We start from the raw sequence: 25,985 nt of genomic DNA on the forward strand, positions 1-25,985 counted from the left end.
ACACGGCTCATTATTTGAGGTAACAAAAATAACAAAAAATGGTGTTTTGTGAAAGCATTGTAGGCTAGGTCATCTTCTGAAAGTCACTTTTGGTGATTTAATACAGTTTTAGGCTTTATGCAACCATGAATTACCACACAAAGCTGTGTGTTGGTGGTATAAAGCTGACAGCATTGTAGAGCTGGGACGATAAACCAAGAATTATCAACACAACACCGATCACTTATCGCAGGCCTTTTGCTGATATCGTTCATTACAATAAGTAGCCTATACTAGAGAAATGTGAAGTTGGAAATGAATAACTTTGCTAAATGGGTGTTTGTTAAAAGTGACAACTGATGGCTACCACCATCAAACTAGTAGTAGTTGTAGTTTAAAAATATAAACCCAGCAGATTAAGGTTATAAACTTATTGTTATCGCATCAGTTCAAGAAATGTATCACGATATTGGTTGCTGCCTAAATCGCCCAGCTCTACAGCATCGGAAAATCTACTCTGCCAAAACACTTTATTTGCAGATAACCATGGCAAGTGTGGCAAAAACGCTAAATGTGTATCCTGGTCTACGAGGGCCAGTAAAATGGGACGTGAGTGAGGGGGTGAGAACGAAAATATGAACGTTAAAGGATTACTTGAGGATTACTTGAGGAGTCTATAAATAACGACCAACCATCACTTGGCACCTCATCCGAAATCCGACACAAATCTGCCTTTCAACAGGGACACCTCTTTAGCTTTACCTCGTGGCTATCTGTTCTATAAACAAACAACCATACAGGATGTATGAGAGATAAAGCTTTCAGATCAATGACTAAACAACTGCTATAATAACGCATCTTTAGTCATCAACAGCTCAGAGTTAAAAGGCGATAGAACTGCACGATTGTGGACAGCTTAAGATGCGTCGAGATAAGAGCAATTCGGAGCCAAGCTGCCAGTTTTTTGGCGGCAGTGCCAACATAGCGCCTCTCCTCTCCATCCAGTAGCAGCCGGGCGAAACGCCTCTGAGGAGGTCCAGACTTCTCTCTCTCTCTCTCTCTCTCTCCACTGCGGTTCTGAGTCATTGACTCAACAATCCCACGAAGCCACAACAGGGAATGTATCAAACCACAATTAATACGTTGCTGGTTCGAGCCCAGGGAGGAGCGAGGAGAGGGACGGAAGCTATACTGTTACACTGGCAATACTAAAGTGCCTATAAGAACATCCAATAGTCAAAGGTCAATGAAATACAAATGGTGTAGAGGGTCCTAGAATTAGTCCTATTAGTCCTATACTAACTACAACCTAAACCTTCTTACCTGAGAATATTGAAGACTCGTGTTAAAAGGAACCACCAGCTTTCATATGTTCTCATGTTCTGAGCAAGGAACTGAAACGTTAGCTTCCTTACATGGCACATATTGCACTTTTACTTTCTTCTCCAACACTTTGTTTTTTCATTATTTAAACCAAATTGAACATGTTTCATTATTTACTTGAGGCTAAATAGATTTTATTGATGTATTATATTAAGTTAAAATAAGTGTTCATTCTGTATTGTTGTAATTGTCATTATTACAAATACATTTCAAAATTACATTTTTAAAAAAAATATATATATATATATTTTAAATCGGCCGATTAATTGGTATTGGCTTTTTTGGTCCTCCAATAATCGGTATCGGCATTGAAAAATCATTATCGGTCGACCTCTAGTTGAGCGGGACTGGGCGTGGATTTGAAAAAAAGAGAAGACAAAAAGTAAAAAAAGAGGAAGAGTGTAGAGAAAGAAGAGACTTGTACAGGATTGACTAGACAACTTGGGGATGAGTGGAGTGCTAAGACAAAGCACAGTGACCCCAAAATGCGGGACCACTGGGACAGTGGTGGAGTTAGAGTAGCTATTTCCTAATGGGTCACATCATGGCAGGTAACATTGTTTTATTTAGAGATTGGTTACGTTAGTATTCGAATAATATCATGTCAGTTTTTCGGATAGTAAAAATTCATATAGTAAGTAGTTTGCTCGACCGATCAGAATGACGCAAAGGTAAACAGGGGACAGGGTGCTTTTCTCAGGTAATTAGTCAGCAACAGCGACAGAGATTTTTGCCATGGCAGAAGAATTGCTATTTGAAGTGGGGGAAACAGCATACCGATGTCAGGGCAGCCTGGACAGCGAAATGCACAGCAGTAGCTCAACTCACCGTTTTATAAAAACGTTGCAAGGATTATTTCATTTAGAAGAATCGTTTTCATTGTTAAAATAGGTCTACTCCAAAAATGAACACTCACTTAAGTAATCAAATACTAACGTCCGTTCGGATATCTGGATATTCGATTAACCGTGCCCATCCCTAATGCACACGGACACACTCTGACTCAACCCCAGCTAAGGTAAGAGGGCTTCTGTTTCCATCTGAATAAGTGTAATACTTTCCTCTCCTCTAGCTCTGTCTGATGGGAACATTGCCAGACAACAAAGCTCCCTTTTTACTTCATCTCCTGTATCCACTTATCTTTGGCCAATTGACAGAGAAAATGATTTAAGCCACTTCTGTCTCTTCAGTTGCACAATATTGATTGGATTTAAATTTCACTCCCACTCTCCAGTAGCCTGTCCGCCCTTCTATATCATTACCTCTGTAGCCTGTTGGTTGGCGGTGTTAGCTCTGCCCTCTCTCACTGTCTGCCCCTCTATATCATTACCCCAAACCTGCCTGGGAATGAGGCACTGCCTCCTCCTCATCCAAATATGAGTTACTATTAAAAATGACTACTCCCCCCTATAAAGGTACAGATACTGTAATATACATTATTCAAGTCAGCATATTCATAAATCTACATATACAAACCTACAGTGCACACACACACAGAGCCCACAGACCAGGCGTTAGATTAATGGGCAGGGGGAGTGCAGACCTCCCTCAGTGTGGGGCTGCTGGCAGATTAATCTATGGCCTGGCACAGTCGACCACCGCGTTTGATGAATGGGGCTTAGAGCGCACACACACACACACACACACACACACACACACACACACACACACACACACACACACACACACACACACACACACACACACACACACACACACACACACACACACACACACACACACACACACACACACACACACACCCCTGCGGGATCTGTCCCTTTTCGAGTTTGAACCAAAAGCCATGCTAATTACTGCTCTGTGGAGCAGCAGAGGGTGAGGACAGGGGCACAAAAGCAGCAAATTAGCCTCACTTTCCCAACTCTCTCCAAATGGCTCCAGTCAGCAAACATACATGTGTTCATGTGTTTGACAGTACGAGCTGGGCTGGCTGGAGCTGGAGATAGAGGGGGAGAATGTAGATCTAGATAAAACCGTCAGACACAGCTGCATGTGTGGGTCTTCTGTGTAAGTGGGTATAGACTACTGAATGTCTCAGGAGTCTCTGGTTACCTTCCACATATGCAATAATTCCTTTCATGCAATGAGCAATGCATCCTTGTCAACGTAATATTCTATATTGGTCTAAAACTGGTGGTCTGTGAGCCAGATCCGGCCCACTAGCCGATTTAATGTGGCCCACTGTTGTCTAAGTAAATATGAGAGTCAAAATTCCCACACGCTGTGTATACCATCCTTTACTAGTACTTGGCTTACTGGCACACATTACAAATACACGGTGACCATGATGCAACTCTTAGTAACCTAGGCACGATATTGTAAAAAAAAAACTTGGCTCCCAAATGTCCATGAGATGGACTATGCTCTGAGATCGGTTCCAAATTAGATGCTACTGTTATTTCTGACTGGAGAAAAGAGGGGGCATCATTCTCAATGGGCTGCAGCCCTCTTCCTGAATGAAGCCAAGCACAGCAGCAGAGGGATAATCAGATGCACAGACTGCAACCTCAGCAGGATGCTAATGCAGAGTCACTGCCCATCTACAGTATCTGGTCGTTGTTTATTAACTAGCACAGAGGAACAATATAATACATTGTATTTGATTTGTGAGAGGAACCAAATGATCATACAATTAGGTGGCTCTCCAGATCACTCAGATCCAATCTGATCACTTACTATGCGTTCGTTCCATTGTATCACTCAATGTTTTTCTCACAATCATTGAGGATCAATTGCATCCTTCAGAATTCCACACTTAAGATCACTTGGGATCAATCTAACCTCATAATCAAGCAATCCACCCGCTTGGATCCAGACATCGTCAAGACATAATCAAGGCCCACTTAAAAATTAAAAAAATAACCTCATCAGTGGGATGACTAACTGACAATCCCCTCTGTCCCTCTACCCGACAGCTGTCCAGGTGGGTCATTTGCTAGGAGAATTAGAGGCCTTCACGGATCCATGTCTACCCAAATACCAGAGACCCGATCCAGGACCCGAGCAGGTCCAGAATTCTAAATAATGTCACAGCTTTGGGTCAGATCTCATTTAATAGTCACGGGTATGTGGCTATGTGTAATTCTAACAGACTTGTCCGAAAGGGCCCATACAGATCAGAAGGAGACTGCTGCAGTAGAGCGAGCGAGAGAAATGGTATCGTTAATAATGTGGCTCTTGCTTTTCGTGAGAGTGGAGCGTGTAGCTTGCGGTTGGCCAATCATAAGCCATCAAAGCAGCAATAGGCTACAGCCATAGAGCCTCACATCGTGAGGCAAAAATTAGAAGATATGGAATCAATGGAAGATGGAATTAAAATTACTTTTAAAGGCTAGCCTACAAACGACCAACAGCCAACAGACAGCCAGGTTGCTACTTAATATTCTGAACGGAGTTGTAGGATGAGAAAGCGCATGCACTGCAGCCTCAGTTAGCTTAGCTTAATTAGAGTCTCCCAGTTTGATGCAATGCAACACCGGTCCTGCGTAATCATATTTGATGATAAATAACCTAGCTATGGCAGCTATAGTGCGAGATGGCTTGGTTGGTTGGTTTCTGTCACTTGTCTCTCCCCTCCCATCCTCCCTGCTCCCCATGTCACTCGCTCACAGTACGACCCCTCCCCCCACCTGCTAGAGTGGCACCCCTCTCCCTCTAGTGCTTTATCAGCTCCGGTTAATAAAGTAGCTTTAAAAATTAAAAATAAACATTTTCTGCTGCTTCCCTCACTCGGATCGTACCGGGTCTGGATTCGACCAGGTCTCTATACGGAGGGGGTCTAGTTGTCCTTTGGTCCATTTGAAACGGGCCTCTATATTCATTTTTATTTATGCATATCGGTTCCGGGTGAAAGTTTTTGGACCTGTGAAGACCTCTAAGGAGAATATTCAGGTAGTATCATGTTTATTTTTCAACTTACTAAAATGGTCAACAGTGGCGTCAGTAATAAGCATGTAGCCTTTAGCCTGAATGCCTAGTCCTTGGAGAGACATTGGTGTAGTTTAGGATGGGCTAGTCCTCATTCCTCAAGTGCTGTTCAGGCCTATTGCCCAGTAGATGGGTATACATTTTCTACCCTGTGCGACACCTACCCAGGCACGTTCAAATCAGTCAGTGTAGATTATGATTTGAACGTGCTTGGGTAGGTGTCGCACAGGGTAGCAAATGTATATTTGATGAGCTGCGAGAAAGGTGAAAAACACCATTTAAATGATCCCTCTACTGGGTAACGGTCAAAGACTCCAGTCACCAAAGTCATAGACTGTTGTCTCTGCTAACACACGGCAAGCAGTACCGGAGTGCCAAGTATTGGTCCAAAAGGCTCCTTAATAGCTTCTATTAAGCCACAAGACTGCTGAACAATTCATCAAAATGGCCACCCGGACCATTTGCATTGCGTTGATTGGGTCCTAAACAGTACTCAAGGAATGAGCACCAGCCCACCATAACCTACACCGACTGTGATTTGAACATGTCTGGGTAGGTGTCTCACAGGTTGCCACTGTGTAATATGTGCCACTGTGATTTGTAAAGGGAGAGATGGACCGAGGAAAAACGAGGGGATGTTTACAGGATGGAACTTGGCTGTGTGACAAGCTTATACCTTTTACAACATTTATAAGCGGTGTGCAACATGTGCAACTGGGTTAAGCAGCAGTCAGGGTTTTTCCAATAGCACTTGGTGATACATCAAAACACTCAATATTACAATAAAAGACTACTATCCTTCTTACAGTATGCTCTTACGGAGGTGAACCACTGAATAGAACCAATGCTGTTAAAAACATCACAATTTCTCCACAGTCACTTTAGATTGTTTGATTCTTCCATTTTTGACTGCAAGTGTGTGTCCCAAATGGCACTCTATTCCCTACATTTTTTTTTAACCTTTATTTATCTAGGCAAGTCAGTTAAGAACAAATTCTTATTTACAATGACGGCCTAGTCACACTGGGTTAACACTGGGCAGAACGACAGATTTTTACCTTGTCAGCTTGGGGATTCGATCTAGCAACCTTTCGGTTACTGGCACAACGCACTAACCACTAGGCTACCTGCCACATAGTGCACGACTTCTGTCCAGTGCCATATGGGCCCCTATAGGTCAAAAGTAGCGCACTACATACGGAATAGGGTGCCATTTGGGATACACGGCCCAACTGTCTCATATCTAATCCAATTCCTTTCTTTATCTGTCTGGAGTGGGAGGCCATTGGATCACTATGTTCTAATTCATTCAATGCACCGCTCCGTGACAGGGGAGTGCGATTCAATCGACGCCAACCCCTTCACTTCCCTCTTCTGATTACATATGTTTGTGCACCTCTCCACTGATTACACTTACGGGTATCAGTAAATGTGTACTAAACTCATTTACCACACTATGCTGTTTGCTCGCTGCCACGACTCAGTCTCTGTAATTACACAAGATTAGGGGACTAATATCTAATTACACCTTAATATGCTTTAATGCATTTTAAAATGACAGCTCGGTGTTAATGTCAAACTCGGAGGTGGTCTTTCGGGAGCGTCGAGAGAGAGAGGGGGGATCTTGGCAATCGAGGTGCTCGGATGGGAAACATTGATTTTGACTTTGGCTCCACGTTGCTGGCAGGGGATGGCAACCGACAGCTGCATATTGAAGCCGTTCAAAGAAGTGAAAACGTAGTGCTGCTGCAAAGCCTTGAGATGTAAAATATCTTACACTGTCAGAGCTGGGACATAAATAAGGGACGTGTAAGAGTTATGATTTGGTTTCGGTGCCCTGTATTGATTTGCTACTTCTGAAAGGATGACCAGTGGGCCAAGACCAATGAAATTGGTAGTATTGACTTCCTACAAGAGCGTTGGGTTCTCTCTGACTGTTGAAATATTATCTTACTACTCTGTTACCATAGATACCATAGCAAAAATAAGTCCTATCAAACAAAGGGCCTTCTCCTAATCAGACCAGAAACGAACCACACACAGCATTATCATTTTGCAACTCAATTTCCTTGCCTTGGCCAGTGGGACTCAATAGGTCTTTCTAGTTGTGTTTTGTGTACACAGTACTTCTTCCTATTCTACTAGTTTGTTTACACAGTGTGGTACTCAAGCACAATACTACATTCCTCATGATTTGCTTGCTCTAGTTAAATCTAATCTAGTGAAAAAATTATGCATGATATTTCTGCATGTTTGGGATGCAAATTGCATTGTGAGCCCGATTGGTATGGCCTGCCCTGTTTTAATTGCAGTCTGTTAATTCATGCGGGTTTGGGATGACGAGGGGAATTACTAGCGTGTTTTGTGCATATCGTTATCACTAATTGGGCCGGTGGTTAACCCCTTATCCACTCCTCTGATCCCGAGACAAAAACATCTCACAACCGCAGGTCATTACACTAATTGTGCGACAACATCTTAGGTCATGTGCTTGTTTCATTATCGCCGGGCTAAATGAGGAAATGCAAACCCGTGGTGATGGTTCTCATGAGCAAAATGAGATGGATGAAACGGGCCCTTTTCTTTATTTATTACATAGTGCATCATTTGCTGTTTTATTTGTTTATGTACATGTTATTGACATGGGCTAAGTGGGATTCTTACTGTACGTCGCCAGCTCCTACTAATCTTAATGGAAAGCAGCATTTTTCAGCTAGCATTTTCTACCCCTTAATGGAACGCCGCTGCCGTGTGCTCCGGTTGAGCCCTTAACCCCAGCGACCTCGGTTTCCTCACGGCCTGAGTGCATTATGGGTGAAGTGCTCAATTTCGCCAGTCACGGCGAGCTGCAAATAAACATTCTTAATGTAATCAGTCGTGCTCCGAGAGGTTGAGTGCGTGGCAATTAGCCTTCGTCATTATGCGGCAGGCGGGTCGTTGGCGGGTGGGCGGGTGTGACCTTGGAGGGGCTCGTTAGGGGGATGATTGACATGGCGACGGTGGCAACAGTAACCGCGACGTGACAGACAGACTCAGGCTGTGGCGGGCGCACCTGTGATGTCATGCTGCTTGAAGGAGTCACTGTAGATCTGGTGCTGCTTGGGGCAGTGCTTCTTCAGCCACTTGCACACGTCCTGCTGGGTCCACAGGGCCACCGGCTTGGACAGCTTTACGTTCCCCGACTGCGTGGAGGGGAAAGACAACAGATGACTTATAGGTGCAAAATAGATGGCACATACAGTACTAACACAGACTGTACATATACAGTGCACACACAAACAAAACAATATCAACCAATGCAGATAAAAGGGCCATCTGTATAATCCGGATGGCACAGTTCCTAAGACTAGATTTGCAGGTCAGTAAAATCGACAGCAATTCACAAGAGTAGCTAGTTTATACACCATGCAGGCCTTAGGGTTAGAAATTACACAGTACATGCCAGTCTTCAGAGGATTAGAAATTACACAGTACATGCCAGTCTTCAGAGGATTAGAAATTACACAGTACATGCCAGTCTTCAGAGGGTTAGAAATTACACAGTACATGCCAGTCTTCAGAGGGTTAGAAATTACACAGTACATGCCAGTCTTCAGAGGGTTAGAAATTACACAGTACATGCCAGTCTTCAGAGGGTTAGAAATTACACAGTACATGCCAGTCTTCAGAGGGTTAGAAATTACACAGTACATGCCAGTCTTCAGAGGATTAGAAATTACACAGTACATGCCAGTCTTCAGAGGATTAGAAATTACACAGTACATGCCAGTCTTCAGAGGATTAGACATTACACAGTACATGCCAGTCTTCAGAGGATTAGAAATTACACAGTACATGCCAGTCTTCAGAGGGTTAGAAATTACACAGTACATGCCAGTCTTCAGAGGGTTAGAAATTACACAGTACATGCCAGTCTTCAGAGGGTTAGAAATTACACAGTACATGCCAGTCTTCAGAGGGTTAGAAATTACACAGTACATGCCAGTATTCGGATGGGGTTGTGTTAAATGCAGAAGACACATTTCAGTTGAATGCATTCAGTTGGACAACTGACTAGGTATCCCCCTTTCCCTTACCAATGATATAGCATTGTCTACAGATATGGTAATAAGCGGATATGCATGTTACACAAGAAGAACTAATGGGATCATTGTACAGCACTATTTACCAGACCAAATGGGACATACTATAAATCCTTTGACAGACAACACCATGCAGCCAGGTTGATAGTTCATATGTTGCCTAATCCCTCAGGCATTCAGTGTGCGTCCCGTTGAACAAGCCGCCACTGTAGCGAAAGTGCTGGCATCACTTCGTTTTGATTGAGGGGCGACTCAAATTACCCACCGAGAGAGATGGTTAAAATTTCATATCCACCCCCTTCCTCCCATTTCCCTCCCACTCCAGTCAGCAGCGGCTCGCTGTGTGGTGCAGCATAGCAATATAACATGCCTCCACCTCGGCTAGGCCAGCATAACAGTACCCACCACATTCCCCTTTATGTCACTGACTGACTGTGACTGACTGACTGACTGTGACTGACTGTGACTGACTGTGACTGACTGACTGATTGTGACTGACTGATTGTGACTGACTGACTGATTGTGACTGACTGACTGATTGTGACTGACTGACTGATTGTGACTGACTGACTGATTGTGACTGACTGACTGATTGTGACTGACTGACTGACTGTGACTGACAGAGAGAGAGAGAGAGAGAGACTGTCCTTCTCCCAGTGCCAAGTATAGTTAGAGTACAGACGACCGACGTGCCTGATTTGACAGGCCACAGAGACACCAAATCTGCAGAGACGGAAGAGACAGGAGACCTCCGCTGAGGAGAAGATGGCGTTGCAACAACAACCCACGTTAACCATTAAATACAGCTCAGCTCGCCACCAATTAACCCTGACCAGCAGCCTGGGGCATATGGTACAGTACAGTACGACGAATGAGCTAGTGTAGCTCTGGATGGCTTAGCCAGAAACACTACGATGAGCTAGTAGGGAGGAAAGGGGAGAGAAAGAAAGAAGGTGTGTGTGTGTGTTTGTGTGCGACTGATCAACAACTACAGGAAGCAGTGCAGTGAAAAAGTATTTTCCCTCATTCTAAATTCTCTACTTTCGCATATATATTTTTTTTATACTGAATGTCATATCTTCAACGCAAACCTAAAATTAGATAGAAGGGAACCGGAGTGAACAAATATCACATACGAATTTCATTTCATTTATTTCAGAAACGAAAGTTATGCAACACCAACAGTAATGCCCCAGTGTGAAAGTCATTTCCACTTTACACTCAATAACTGGTTGTGCCACCTTCAGGAAGCGTTTGGTTGGAGTCACTGCAACTGAAGGTGGCACAACCAGTTAGAGTGTAAAGTGGAAATGACTTTCACACGGGGGCATTACTGTTGGTGTGGCATAACTTTTGTTTCTGAAATTAAATGAGTATGTAATTGTTATTTGTTCACTCAGATTCCCTTTTATCTCAATTTTAGGTTTGCATTGAAGATCTGATTCAGTATATAAAAAATATATATGCAAAAGTAGAGAATTTAGAATGGGGGCAAATACTTTAAGGCAACTGACTCCAACCAAACGCTTCCTGTAGTTGTTGATCTCAAGTCGCTGTGGAGGAATTTTGACCCACTCTTTCCGTGCAGAACTGTTTTAAACGCAGCGACATTTGTGGGTTTTATCAGGCATGAACGGCTCGTTTCATGTCCTGCCACAACATCTCTATTGGGATTCGGTCTGGACTTTGACTAGGCCATTCCAAAACATCAAATGTAGACTTGATTGTCTGTTTTGGATCATTGTCTTGCTGCATGACCCCAGCTGCACTTCAGCTTCAGCTCACAGACGATTGGCCTGACATTCTCCTGTAGAATTCTCAGATAATAGAAGGAAGTCATCTCTAAGGCAAGTCATCCAGGTCCTGAGGCAGCAAAGCATCCCCAAACCATCACACTACCACACCATGCTTGACCATTGGTATAAGGTTCTTACTGTGGAACGCAATGTTTGGTTTTCGCAAAGCATAAATGGGACCTACAGTACCAGTCAAAACATTGGACACCTACTCATTCCAGGGTTTCTCTTTATTTGGACTATTTTCTACATTGTAGAATAATAGTGAAAACATCAAAACTATGAAATAACAGCTCTGGAATCATGTATTAACCTAAACCTTCTTTTTTGTAAATGACAGTTTAGCACACTCTTGGCATTCTCTCAACCAGCTTCATGAGGTAGTCACCTGGAATGCATTTCAATTAACAGGACTGCCTTGTTAAAAGTTAATTTGTGGAATTGCTTTCCTTCTTAATGCATTTGAGCCAATAAGTTGTGTTGTGACAAGGTAGAGGTGGTATACAGGTGATAGCCCTATTTGGTAAAAGACCAAGTCCATATAATGGCAAGAACAGCTCAAATAAGTAAAGAGAAATGACAGTCCATCATTACTTTAAGACAAAGGTCAGTCAATACGTAACATTTCAAGAACTTCCAAAATTTCTTCAAGTGCTGTCACAAAAACCATCAAGTGCTATGATGAAACTGGGGCTCATGAGGACTGCAACAGGAAAGGAAGACCCAGAGTTACCTCTGCTGCAGAGGATAAGTTCATTAGAGTTACCAGCCTCAGAAATTACAGTTTAAATAAATGCTTGTTCAAGTAACAGATACATCTCAACAGCAACTGAAGAAGAATTGAAGAAGAATTGAAGAAGAATTGCTGCAAAGAAACCCATACTAAAAAGGACACCAACAAGATGAAGAGACTTGCTTGGGCCAAGAAACACGAGAAATTGACATTAGAACGGTGGAAATATGTCCAAATTTGAGATTTCTGGTCCTAACCGCCGTGCCATTGTGAGACACAGAGTAGGTGACCACAGCATTCTGCAGCGATACGCCATCCCATCTGGTTTGCGCTTAGTGGGACTAGCTTTTGTCTTTCAACAGGACAATGACTCAAAATACACATCCAGGCAGTGTAAGGGCTATTTGACCAAGGAGAGAGATGGAGCGCTGCATCAGATGACATCTCCTCCACAATCACCCAACCTCAACCCAATTGAGATGGTTTGGGATGAGTTGGACTACAGAGTGAAGGGAAACAGCATATACCAAGTGCTCAGCATATGTGGGAACTCCTTCAAGACTGTTGGAAAAATCATTCCAGGTGCAGATGGTTGAGAGGATGCCAATTAGTGTGCAAAGCTGTCATCAATGCAAAAGGTGGCTACTTTGAAGGATCTAAAACATATTTTGATTTAAAAAAAACTTGTTGGGTTACTCCATGATTCCATGTGTTATTTTTCATACCTCTGATGTCTTCACTTTTATTCTACAATGTAGTAAAATAAAGAAAAACCCTTGAATGAGTAGGTGTCCAAACTTTAGACTGGTACTGTATGTCATCCAAGAGAGAGGATTTGGCTTTGCTCACTCTACTGCTCAGCAGTGAGTGTGTATAATGCTCACCGCACAGGGTGAGCTCGCTGGGGTTGGAGGGGGAACTGCAACAGTTCCTGAATCAATAGCCATCCATGTATTTCATAGTACTGTAATGCAACACAGAGCAGTGTTTCTGGGTGAGGCTGAGTGAGTGAGTGAGTGAGTGAGTGAGTGAGTGAGAGAAACAAAGGGAAATCATCCACAGAACTTCATGAGACTCTGGGCCAATTAGAGATTTGAGTGACAAGCGCCGGTGTGCAGAGCGAGAAAAAGACAGCTTTATTTCTAAGTGAGAAATTGAGAATATGTCTGCATGCACAAGCTCGAAAACACACACACACACACACACACACACACACACACACACACACACACACACACACACACACACACACACACACACACACACACACACACACACACACACACACACACACACACACACACACAAACAGTCAATCTGTCCTTGGCATAATTTAACACACTACGCAGTTCATGTATTTTACATGTTACCTTAGCAACAGAGCAAGGACAACTTCAAAACAGAAACACTTTAAGGATGTCAGTTGCCAAAGCCATGAAAATGAAACCTACAGCAATACAGACTACTACCAGGTGTAATTAATAGGATACTTAATATTGATACTGATAGCCTTACCGATCAATAGTGAATTAATTACTTACATTAATTCAAAGTAACACCATTATTACAAGAATCTAAAGGCATTCAAGGAGCTCTCGTACTGTAGTGTTAGCATAGCTCCACCACTGTGTAGCCTAGTTAGTACACTACACAGCTCTGGCATTCACAAACATACAGCGCCATCTAGCGAATACATGGCCACACTGCATCAATCCAATACCACGCTGCATCATTCCATCATTCCGATACATTTCCTCACTGTTGAGAGGGAATAGCCATTAGTGTCACACTGACTGAGTGGTCATTTGAGACGTCGAGCCCCAGTGTTGTTCTCGCCCCATCTCCGTTCGTAGCTCACTTAATTAACGAGTCCAGCGTTGCGTCAGGCGTTGCCTGGGCCTGCTGTTTCTCTCCCTTTATTCGTTCGCTCTCTCCCAAAGCTCAACGGAAAAGAAAATTAACTAATTATTCCATTACGTCGCGGGGATAAGGCAGGCTAGGCTGTCGCTATGTGGACGGCAGGCCGGGCTGGGAGGGAGAAATGACACGCTATTCTGAGTGAATTAATAACCGCTTTCTTTAAAAGACGCCTCCAGGTTGAGTAATTGGATTTACAAGCAGCGTGAAGACCGACTTCATTGGGCCACATCAAAAGAACGTGCATACACAACGCTGGCTTTTCATTCCCCTGACCTCGGAAGTCAATATGGGTCCATAACACAGCAGGGCAATAGGAGTTCATGTGTGTGTAAGACAAAGTAAGATACTGCTTTGGGAATGATATCTGTAGGGTCTCTTGATTTTCCATGATCATATATGCCGTTTAGAAGACGCTGTTATCCAATTTGACTTAGTCATGCGTGCATGTATGTTATGGGTGGGTGGTCCCAGGAATCGAACCCATTATCCTGGAGTTGAAGGCACCATGCTCTACAAAGGTCATGCTTTCAGTCGATGCCGTCGCTAAGCCACAGAGTTCCTCTATAGGCAGAACTGCGCCATACTGTGATGGCTCCGACGTTTTCTTTTCTTATTGTCCTTTCAAACATGTTCCAGCATCTAGGGGAATGTGTAGCCTGGCCAGAGCAGTACAGCCTGGCTCGAGTTGGTTTGGCTCAGTAGTGTGAAAAGGGTATCAAAGTCATGAACTCAAATGGCAGATACTGTACAATGCGCATGGTTGAAAATGCAGTTTGTGATCAAGACGTGTTGTACTTTATGCTACATGTGAAGAGTTGACTGATTCCCACCGATAAATCCATGATAATCTAAAAGTTCAACAAGCATTTCTCAACGGCTGACCATGCCTTCCTCCTGGCTACTCCAACCTCGGCCAACAGCCCCCCCATGGACCCATAAAAATCAGCTGGGCTTGACAATCTGGACCCTCTATTTCTGAAACTATCCGCCGCCATTGTCGCAACCCCTATTACCAGCCTGTTCAACCTCTCCTTCGTATCGTCTGAGATCCCCAAGGATTGGATAGCTGCCACAGTCATCCCCCTCTTCAAAGGGGGAGGCACCCTGTTACAGACCTATATCCATCCTGCCCTGCCTATCTAAGGTCTTCGAAAGCCAAGTCAACAAACAGACTATCGCGATTCCCACCGTACCTTCTCCGCTGTGCAAACTGGTTTCCGAGCCAGTCACGGGTGCACCTCAGCCACGCCATAAACGATAAAAGATCGATAAAAGACAGTACTGTGCAGCCGTCTTCATCGACCTTGCCAAGGCTTTCGACTCTGTCAATCACCATATTCTTATCGGCAGATTCAGTAGCCTCGGTTTTTCTAATGACTGCCTTGCCTGGTTCACCTACTATTTTGCAGACAGAGTTCAGTGTGTCAAATTGGAGGGCATGTTGTCCGGTCCTCTGGCAGTCTCTATGGGGGTGCCACAGGGTTCAATTCTCGGGCCAAGTCTTTTCTCTGAAAATATCAATGATGTTGCTGCGGGCGATTCCCTGATCCACCTCTACGCAGACGACACCATTCTGTATACCTCTGGCTCTTCCTTGGACACTGTGCTATCTAACCTCCAAACGAGCTTCAATGCCATACAACACTCCTTCCGTGGCCTCCAACTGCTCTTAAACGCTAGTAAAACCAAATGCATGCTTTTCAACCGTTCGCTGCCTGCACCCGCACGCCTGACTAGAATCACCACCCTGGATGGTTCCGACCTAGAATATGTGGACATCTATAAGTACCTAGGTGTCTGGCTAGACTGTAAACTCTCCTTCCAGACTCATATCAAACATATCCAATCTAAAATCAAATAGAGAGTCTGCTTTCTATTTCGCAACAAAGCCTCCTTCACTCACGCCGCCAAACTTACCCTAGTAAAACTGACTATCCTACCGATCCTCGACTTCGGCGATGTCATCTACAAAATAGCTTCCAATACTCTACTCAGCAAACTGGATGCAGTTTATCACAGTACCATCCGTTTTGTTACTAAAGCACCTTATACCACCCACCACTGCGACCTGTATGCTCTAGTCAGCTGGCCCTCGCTACATATTCGTCGCCAGACCCACTGGCTCCAGGTCATCTACAAGTCTATGGTAGGTAAGGCTCCGTCTTATCTCAGTTCACTGGTCACGATGGCAACACCCACGCGCTCCAGCATGTGTATCTCACTGATCATCCCTAAAGCCAACACCTCATTTGGCTGCCTTTCCTTCCAGTTCTCTGCTGCCTGTGACTGGAACGAATTGCAAAAATCGCTGAAGTTTTATCTCCCTCACCAACTTTAAACATCTGCTATCTGAGCAGCTAACCGATCGCTGCAGCTGTACATAGTCCATTGGTAAATAGCCCACCCAATTTACCTACCTCATTCCCATACCGTTTTTATTTATTTACTTTTCTGTTCTTTTGCACACCAGTATCTCTACCTGTACATGACCATCTGATCATTTATCACTCCAGTGTTAATCTGCTAAATTGTAATTATTCGCCAACCTCCTCATGCCTTTTGCACACAATGTATATAGACAATTTTTTTCTACTGTGTTATTGACTTGTTTATTGTTTACTCCATGTGTAACTCCATGTGTTGTTGTCTGTTCACACTGCTATGCTTTATCTTGGCCAGGTCGCAGTTGTAAATGAGAACTTGTTCTCAACTAGCCTACCTGGTTAAATAAAGGTGAAAAAAAATGGTAAGGTAAGGTAACGTCCACAGATTTTGTCTTAAAAAAAACGCTAAGGAGATGAATGTTGAGTCATGCTTATCCCGGAAGCCAGCCGCATGTGTGGAAACTCTGTTCATGTGACGACTGACATCAGCCTGCAGGCGCACGGCCCACCACAAGGAGTTGCTAGAGCGTGATGAGCCAAGTAAAGCGGAGAGTGGGTTCGTCATGTCACCTGTCACATTATGAAGCTTACCATAGTTCCCCAGAACGGTTGAGCCAGTCACGCGCTTGTTAGTAAATCGCACAACGGGAGTGTATAGATTTCTATATCTATAGTGAGTCTCTGTTGTGCGGCGCACATGAGGTGATGAAGTTACACATGTATGCAATTCACTACTAAACTGTTTGCCATCAGATATCTTATAATGGCTTTCTGCCAGAAGTCAGAGAGTTCTGGATGAGTTCTGCACAGCTGACATTTTTTCCCCTATGCTTCCTACTAGAGTTCTCTCCTCCGTGTGCACATGCTACTCTTCCATCAGTAAAGCATGCATCACAACTTTGTTCATTTGCACAATTTCTCTCGTTCACTCTTGCTCGTAAATGTCCACACTCATCGGAAATGACATTCGGTAGCTACTAGCTATGCTTGTATAACTTTATGAGCTGGATTTGCCTGTCTTTGCCATTTAGTTCATGTTCGTTTTCACTAAATCCCGGGATAAGAGAAGGATGACAATAATAAAATCTGCCCAAGCCTAGTTGTTCCTCTACATTTCAAAGGCGTAGCTACATAGGGCTTCTTGGAGGACATATTGTCTGGGTGAAAGCAGTTCCAGGCAGTCAGCTTGACAGATAATTATCTCTGTCGTTTTCTTTCTCATCTCCCTTCAGAGATAGAGGCAGAAAAAGGAGGAAATGTCAGATCTGTTGTCTCGACAGGATGCCATTTTTAGAGAGGAAATCAAATAAAATTCTCCACTGATGACAACCTTTAATCTAAACAAGTCATTCTCAGGAAACATTGATGAAGGGCTGTCAAGGGAGTTCATTTGAAAAGTTGTGTATTTACTTGACTGATCAAGCAATGGTTAGGTGCCAGAAAGTGTAGTAAGTAATTGCTGAATTCAAGATTGTCTGTTAGAATTACAGATCTGAAATTCCTTGAAAATTAGCAAGGGACGGCAAAAGATGGGACACGTTACTAATATCCCAAAATGCACCTACAAAACTATTACATACCAATGATTAATGTGAGTGGTCACCCCATCCTGACATTTGTTAGAGCAGCCTTTCTCAACCCAGTCCTCGGGTCACACCAGCCGTACCATACATTTAATGTGCTCCAACACCATGCACACCTGAAAACTAGTCAACTAATCAGTAAGCGTTTTTTTTTATATGAACCAGGTGTGCTGGATTTAGGATACGTCAAATATATGTAACGACTAGTGGATCCCGAGGACTGAGTTGATGAAGACGGCACTGAAGTCCCCGTTCTTACACGTGAGAGTTCTGACTCGGAGACGGAGCGCTGGGGCGGTGAGCGGCGCTGGTACCCGGGGCTCACGTCCTGATAGGTGGGGCTGTCGTCGTCCAGCATGGCACCCTGGTCCAGAGGCTCCTCCTCCAGGTGAGAGGTCACATCGTCCGGGCACATCTGGTGGTCCATCCCATTCTGGGTCAGGTTGCAGTGGACAGCTGCAGGGAGAGATAAGAGGGAGGGAGGGGACAAACACAAGGTTAAATAAACTATAGGACACCAATGTGTACAGTATAGATGTGTGTCTGTGAACCAACCATCATCTTGCTACTTAGTAAGTGTACAGTCGTGGCCAAACGTTTTGAGAATGACACAATTATTAATTTCCACAAAGTTTGCTGCTTCAGTGTCTTTAGATATTTTTTTGTCAGATGTCACTATGGAATACTGAAGTATAATTACAAGCATTTCACAAGTGTCAAAGGCTTTTATTGACAATTACATGAAGTTGATGCAAAGAGTCAATATTTGCAGTGTTGACCCTTCTTTTTCAAGACCTCTGCAATCCACCCTGGCATGCTGTCAATTAACTTCCTGACTGATGGCAGTCCATTCTTGCATAATCAATGCTTGGAGTTTGTCAGAATTTGCGTGTTTTTGTTTGTCCACCCGCCTCTTGAGGATTGACCACAAGTTCTCAATGGGATTATGTTCTGGGGAGTTTCCTGGCCATGTACCCAAATATCAATGTTTTGTTCCAAGGGCCACTTAGTTGTCACTTTTGCCTTACGGCAAGGTGCTCCATCATGCTGGAAAAGGCATTGTTCGTCACCAAACTGTTCCTGGATGGTTGGGAGAAGTTGCTCTCGGAGAATGTGTTGGCACCATTCTTTATTCATGGCTGTGTTCTTAGGCAAAATTGTGAGTGAGCCCACTCCCTTGGCTGGGAAGCACAACAGTAATTATCATGCAGTCACCTTGAGCGATTATCTAAGGCATAAAGTAATTCCACGAGGATTATGGATACAGAAAGCACCTTCTCTTGGTTTGAACAACCCCTTCTTCTGTGACCGATGGTGTGAGATTCTTAATAAATACTCCTTTGATTTAATGGCTCTGACCATACAAGAAGTCAGAACAATTGAGCATGATTAGAGATCAAATGATACAGCTAAATGTTGATCTAGAAAGCAAGATCACCAATAAAGGACAAAAAAAGAGAACATTGATCTACGTGAGAAAAAATGAATGACAAACTTGGAGACAAAGCCAAGCAAGCTAAATAAAATTTAAAAAAAATAAATAAACAAGCAGAAAGTGCATTTCTGGAGAGATGGCGGAGACACTCTCCCACGAGCAAGCTGGAAGGGTAAACGCCAACCCAGCCATAATCCTAGTGGCGATCAACCTCCCTTCACATCTGACTCCAGTGACCAATTAAGAGCCGGAGCGTCTTCTTTTTTGGAGAATCCCGATGGACGACATCATCGAATAGGCCGTCAATCACAACCACCGCCCACCCCGCTTTCCAAGCAAGAAATGCTGGAGAGGATAACGCAGGAAGACGGCAACACCCGAAGTCTCTCCTCCCCCCACACACACACGGAGCAAGACACAGTAATTAAATTGTCCAACAGGTCTATATCTGATACATGTTCATCATTTGTCCCAACATCACAGGCCAATGACTGATACAGTTATAGACTTTTGAGTGACTGAGCTTTTGAGTGACGCAGTTTGAGTGACTGAGTTTTGGGGTAATGGGGTTGCCCCCTATACACCTGCCAGTGTAAATCCATTGAATGAGACTAGTAACCAGACAGGAGCATGCTAATGCTCTTCCAATTGATAACCTGAATGACAATGAACTTGACTCTCGCTTTGAAGACATAAGGGAAAATGCATTTAGCAAATATTTACCACCCAAAATAAGTCCCCCTTGAAACCTATTGCTGCCTCGTTGAGACAGATACATATAACACATCTCCTGGCTAAGAAACAAGAATACAAGTTATTCCACAATATGTCCAAAGCAGGAAAATAATCCCTTATGGAACTCAATAATGATTCCTGTATGATGATAAAAACATGCTGGCAGAGGTGCAATAGTGATGTAAAAAGCTGCAAACTATGACAAGGACATTCTGAGAACGCAGTGCTGAAAATTACAAAGACAGAATATGAGTATATGACAGTTGACAACCCCCTGGTCATGTACACTCTCCCCAAATTCACAAGAGCATGATGCCACCTATACCAGGCATGCCCACTGTGAGTAGTAACGGATCTCTGAAAGAGAATATCTCTACCTTTGTAGACCATTTAGTGAAACCCCGGGTGATCGCACTCCCCACGTATACCAGAGACTTGATTTGATTAATCTCCTGAAATATGTGGGCCATATACCAGAACATTCTATTCTGTGTACTTTTGATGTTACCAGTCTATATACTAAACATCCCCCACCAGGGTGGCCCTAGAGGCCCTCAAGTTCTTCCTCAATGAATGTGCCAATTGTATTGTGGACTTGGTGGAACTGACTTTTTCTTCCAGACCAAAGGGACAGCGACGGGGGTCACTACGGCTCCTAATTATTTTAACCAATGTTTTGGGGGAAAAAAAGGTGGTGCTGAATCCAGACCTTAACCCCTTTATCCCAGCCCAGGCTCTGTCGCAGCCGGCCGCGACCGGGAGGTCCATGGGGCGACGCACAATTGGCCTAGCGTCGTCAGGGTTGGGGGGGGTTTGAGACAAGGGATATCCTTGTCTCACCGTGCACTAGCGACTCCTGTGGCGGGCCGGGCGCAGTGCAAGCTAACCAGGTCGTCCAGGCACACAGTGTTTCCTCCGACACATTGGTGCGGCTGGCTTCCGGGTTGGATGCGCGCTGTGTTAGGAAGCAGTGCGGCTTGGTTGGGTTGTGTTTCGGAGGATGCATGGCTTTCGACCTTCGTCTCTCCCGAGCCCGTACGGGAGTTGTAGCGATGAGACAAGATAGTAGCTACTAAAAATCAATTGGATACCACGAAATTGGGGAGAAAGGGGGGTAAATATTTTTTTTTTATATAAATAAATTAAACTATGAATGAGCACCATCGTTTCACCATTAACTAACGCCCTATCACAAAATCAGTTTTATGAAGGACAAAACCCTCCCTCTACAGATCTCTATAGGAAACCACCCTCAAGAGGTGACAGCTTCCAGCCACGTCCACTTATTTTAAAAGTCTCACTGTTAGTCAATTCAGCAGCATCAGAAGAATACACAGCTCTGAAGCTTCTTACCGGAAACCGAAGAGGGCTACCAACGACAAATTGGATAAAACATGCAAATGATTGTTTTGAAGGGCTAACACACTTGGAATGCCTTCAACCAATAGTAAAAGAAAAAGCAGAATACTCACCAGTGGGAAAGGCTTTTAAAAAGGACATTATCAGACAGCACTGGGACATTATGGATACTGACCCACAACTGAAACCCATCTTCACAATGGAATCTTTCTGGATCCACAGGCTCCTTTGGCCTCAACTTAAAACCGTTTTTATAGTTCCAAAATGGCCAAATGCTTTTTTTGCCCAAATTGAATAGTGTGAGAGATCACACACACACTCGCGCATACACACGACCAAAAGTATGTGGACACCTGCTCGTCAAACATCTCATTCCAGAATCATGGGCATTAATATGGAGTTGGTCTCCCATTTGCTGCTATAACAGCCTCTACTCTTCTGGGAAGGCTTTCCACTAGATGTTGAAACATTGCTGCAGGGACTTGCTTCCATTCAGCCACAAGAGCATTAGTGAGGTTGGGCACTGATGTTTGGTGATTTGGCCTGGCTCGCAGTCGGCGAGATCAGGACTCTATGCAGGTCAGTCAAGTTCTTCCACACTGATCGACAGACAATTTCTGTATGGACCTCGCTTTGTGCACGTGGGCATTGACATGCTGAAACAGGAAAGGGTCTCCTCCAAAGTTGGAAGCACAGAATTGTCTAGAATGTCATTGTATGCTGTACCATTGATATCCCTTCACTGGAACTAAGGGGCCTAGCCCGAACCATGAAAAACAGCCCCAGACCATTATTCCTCCTCCCCCAAACTTTACAGTTGGCACTAGCATTGGGGCAGTTAGCGTTCTCCTGGCATCCGCCAAACCCAGATTCATCCGTCGGAACCGCCAGATGGCGAAGTGTGTTTCATCACTCTAGAGGATGCGTTTCCATCTTTTACAGCCAACGCTTGGCAACGCTTGGCATTGTGCATGGTGAGCTTAGGCTTTTGTGCGGCTGCTCGCCCATGGAAACTCATTTCATGAAGATCCCAACAAACAGTTATTGTGCTTAAGTTGCTTCCAGAGGCAGTCTGAAACTCGGTACTGATTGCTGCAACTGAGGATAGATGATTTTTACACGCTACAGCCCTCATTGGTCCCGTTCTGTGAGCTAGTGTGGCCTACCACTTCGCGGTTGAGCCATTGTTGCTCCTAAACGCTTCTACTTTACAAAAACAGCACTTGCAGATTACCGGGGCAGCTCTAGCTGGGCAGAAAGTTGACGAACTGACTTGTTGGAAATTGCGGAATCCTATGGCCCTGGCCCACAGTGTTCTATTGTTCAGAGCCTACAGGGTGGCAGTGGAATGCTCCACACAAAACAGACAACGTTTTGGATGTCAATGAGTTCCCACCAATTCACTCCCCCTCAGTGTTTGTGTAAGTAACAGAACTGGATCACTGGGCACCTGACTAAAATCAGCCTTATATTCCTTCTGTGTATTTTTTATAGATTACATTAGGTCATGTCTATGGCCAGGAGTTTTCCATGAACACGTTACGTGACCATGACTATCTCCTAGAACTGGGGTCCAGACTGCAGTTTTGTTCCAAGATGGCGTAGCAGACAGACGTCTTTGTCCTCATCTTGTCCCGTGTATACATCTTTTATATATTTTTTCTTTGCATATTTTTTTATATTCTTCCTAAACCTCAACTTCAAAATACTCTCCTGCAACTTGCCTCATGCAATGTGGTATTGATCTGCTATTTTTTTTTAAGTATTTTTCTTTACTTTCGAACCAGAATCCCCCAACAGAAGCTAGCCCGCTAACTAGTTACTAGATAGTGGTCAGCTAACCACTGGTAGCGGTCATCAGCTAACCTCTAGCTCGGAAATCCCTCACTAGTTTGCACAACGCGATTCAAACCAGAGCATTCTGGAATTATTTTCTCTCCATATCTCCGGATTCCTACTGCAAGCTCTGAACCTTTTCACCTGGATCATTGCAGCTAGCTAGCTGCTCTCTGATTGGTTTCTCCTGGCTAATGTCTCTGTCCCGAAACAAGCACCAATTAGCCTGGAGCTAGCCCATGCTAGGCCCATCTCCCGGCTAGCTGAAGAGGTCCATCAGCCACTCCTTGGGCTACAATACCTATTTTGCCAATTAGCCGGGACCCCTTTTACTACACCAAGCCCTGCTAATCCATCACGACTGGACTACTGACGTAATCTGCCCGAGGGTTGTTTTTGCAACGAGGAGGCCCCGCACGAGGAGGCTACAACAGACTTCTTTCGTTGCGACGTACCTATAAGGCCCAGAGCCTCCAGCCCTGCTCAATATGCCTTAGCTAACCCTTCAGTTACACCTCCCACACATGCATTGACATCACCTGGTTAAAATGTTTCTAGAGACAATATCTCTCTCATCGTCACTCTATGCCTAAGTTTACCTCCACTGTATACCATAGCTTTGTCTGTAATCTATCGCGCCCAGAAACCAGCTCCCTTTACTCTCTGTTCCGAACGTACTAGACGACCAGTTCTTATAGCCTTTAGCCGTACCCTTATCCTACTCCTCCTCTGTTCCTCTGGTGATGTAGAGCTTAATCCAGGCCCAGCAGTGCCTAGCTCCACTCCCATTCCCCAGGAGCTCTCAGTTGTTGACTTCTGTTACCGTAAAAGCCTTGGTTTCATGCATGTAACATTAGAAGCCTCCCCAAGTTTGTTTTATTCACTGCCTTAGCACACTCTGGACAACCCGGATGTCCTAGCTGTGTCTGAATCCTGGCTTAGGAAGACCACCAAAAAGCCTGAAATTTCCATCCCTAACAATAACATTTTACGACAAGATAGAACCGCCGAAGGGGGCGGAGTGGCAGAGATAGCCTGCAGAGTTCTGTCATACTATCCAGGTCTGTGCCCAAACAATTCGAGCTTCTACTTTTAAAAATCCACCTTTCCAGAAACAAGTCTCTCACCATTGCCACTTGCTATAGACCACCTTCTGCCCCCAGCTGTGCCCTGGACACCATATGTGAATTTATTGCCACCCATCTATCTTCAGCGCTTGTGCTGCTAGGTGACCTAAACTGGGACATGCTTAACACCCCGGCCATCCTACAATCTAAACTTGATGCCCTCAATCTCACACAAATGATCAAATTAACCTATCAGGTACAACCCCAAATTCATAAACACGGGCACCCTCATAGATATCATCCTAACCAACTTGCCCTCCAAATACACCTCTGCTGTCTTCAACCAGGATCTCAGCGATCACTGCCTGGGACTGCGGTTAAACGACCACCCCTCATCACTGTCAAACGCTCCCTAAGCAAGCAAGCAAGCAGGCCTTTCTAACCGACCTGGCCCGGGTATCCTGGAAGGATATTGACCTCATCCCGTCAGTAGAGGATTCCTGGTTACTCTTTAAAAGGGCTTTCCTCACCATCTTAAATAAGCATGCCCCATTCAAAAAAAATGTAGACCCGGGAACAGATATAGCCCTTGGTTCACTCCAGACCTAACTGCCCTCGACCAGCAAAAAAACATTGTGGCGTACTGCATCAGCATCAAATAGCCCCCGTGATATGCAACTTTTCAGAGAAGTTAGGAACCAATATACACATCACCACATTCTTATCGGCAGACTCAACAGCCTTGGTTTCTCAAATGACTGCCTCGCCTGGTTCACCAACTACTTCTCTGATAGAGTTCAGTGTGTCAAATCAGAGGGCCTGTTGTCCAGACCTCTGGCACTCTCTATGGGGGTGCCGCAGGGTTCAATTCTCGGGCCGACTCTCTTCTCTGTATACATCAATGATGTCGCTCTTGATGCTGGTGATTCTCTGATCCACCTCTATGCAGATGACACCATTCTGTATACTTCTGGCCCTTCCTTGGACACTGTGTTAACTAAACTCCAGACAAGCTTCAATGCCATTACAACTCTCCTTCCGTGGCCTCCAACTGCTCTTAAATGCAAGTAAAACTAAAAGCATGCTCATCAACCGATCGTTGCCTGCACCCTCCAGCCCAGCATCACTACTCTGGACGGTTCTGACCTAGAATATGTGGACAACTACAAATACCTAAGTGTCTGGTTAGACTGTGTCTGATTAGACTGTAAACTCTCCTTCCAGACCCACATTAAGCATCTCCAATCAAAAATTAAATCTAGAATCGGCTATTTCAAAGCATCCTTCACAAACAAAGCATCCCTCACTCGTAAAACTGACTATCCTACCGATCCTCGACAATATCATTTACAAAATAGCCTCCGACACTCTACTCAACAAATTGGATGCAGTCTATCACAGTGCCATCCGTTTTGTCACCAAAGCCCCATATACTACCCACCACTGTGACCTGTACCCTCTCGTTGGCTGGCCCTCGCTTCATACTTGTTGCCAAACCCACTGGCTTCAGGTCATCTACAAGTCTTTGCTAGGTAAAGCCCACCTTATCTCAGCTCACTGGTCACCACAGTAGAACCCAGCCGCAGCACGCACTCCAGCACGTATATTTCACTGTTCCACCCCCAAAGCCAATTCCTCCTTTGGCCGCCTTTCCTTCCAGTTCTCTGCTGCCGATGACTGGAACGAACTGCAAAAATCGCTGACGCAGGAGACTCATATCTCCCACACTAAATTCAAGCACCAGC

The 25,985-nt window shown here is 44.4% G+C and overlaps 1 protein-coding gene across 5 annotated transcripts in view; it reads right to left on the reverse strand.

The window, feature by feature from the left end:
- samd12 (sterile alpha motif domain containing 12) overlaps window positions 1-25,985 on the reverse strand; it is a 120,327-nt gene that overhangs the window by 72,056 nt on the left and 22,286 nt on the right. For all 5 annotated transcript variants that reach the window (XR_008072464.1, XM_035795094.2, XM_035795095.2 and 2 more), the window contains exons 2-3: window positions 18,068-18,264; window positions 8,363-8,492 (exon numbers count right to left, since the gene is read on the reverse strand). Coding sequence is in view for 4 of the 5 variants with exons in the window: in XM_035795094.2 (XP_035650987.1) it covers window positions 8,363-8,492; window positions 18,068-18,264 (327 nt within the window). In the remaining variant the exon portion in view is untranslated. The remainder of the gene's footprint in view (window positions 1-8,362; window positions 8,493-18,067; window positions 18,265-25,985) is intronic.

Source organism: Oncorhynchus keta, chromosome 20, assembly GCF_023373465.1.
Source record: "Oncorhynchus keta strain PuntledgeMale-10-30-2019 chromosome 20, Oket_V2, whole genome shotgun sequence".
Lineage (NCBI taxonomy): Eukaryota > Metazoa > Chordata > Actinopteri > Salmoniformes > Salmonidae > Oncorhynchus > Oncorhynchus keta.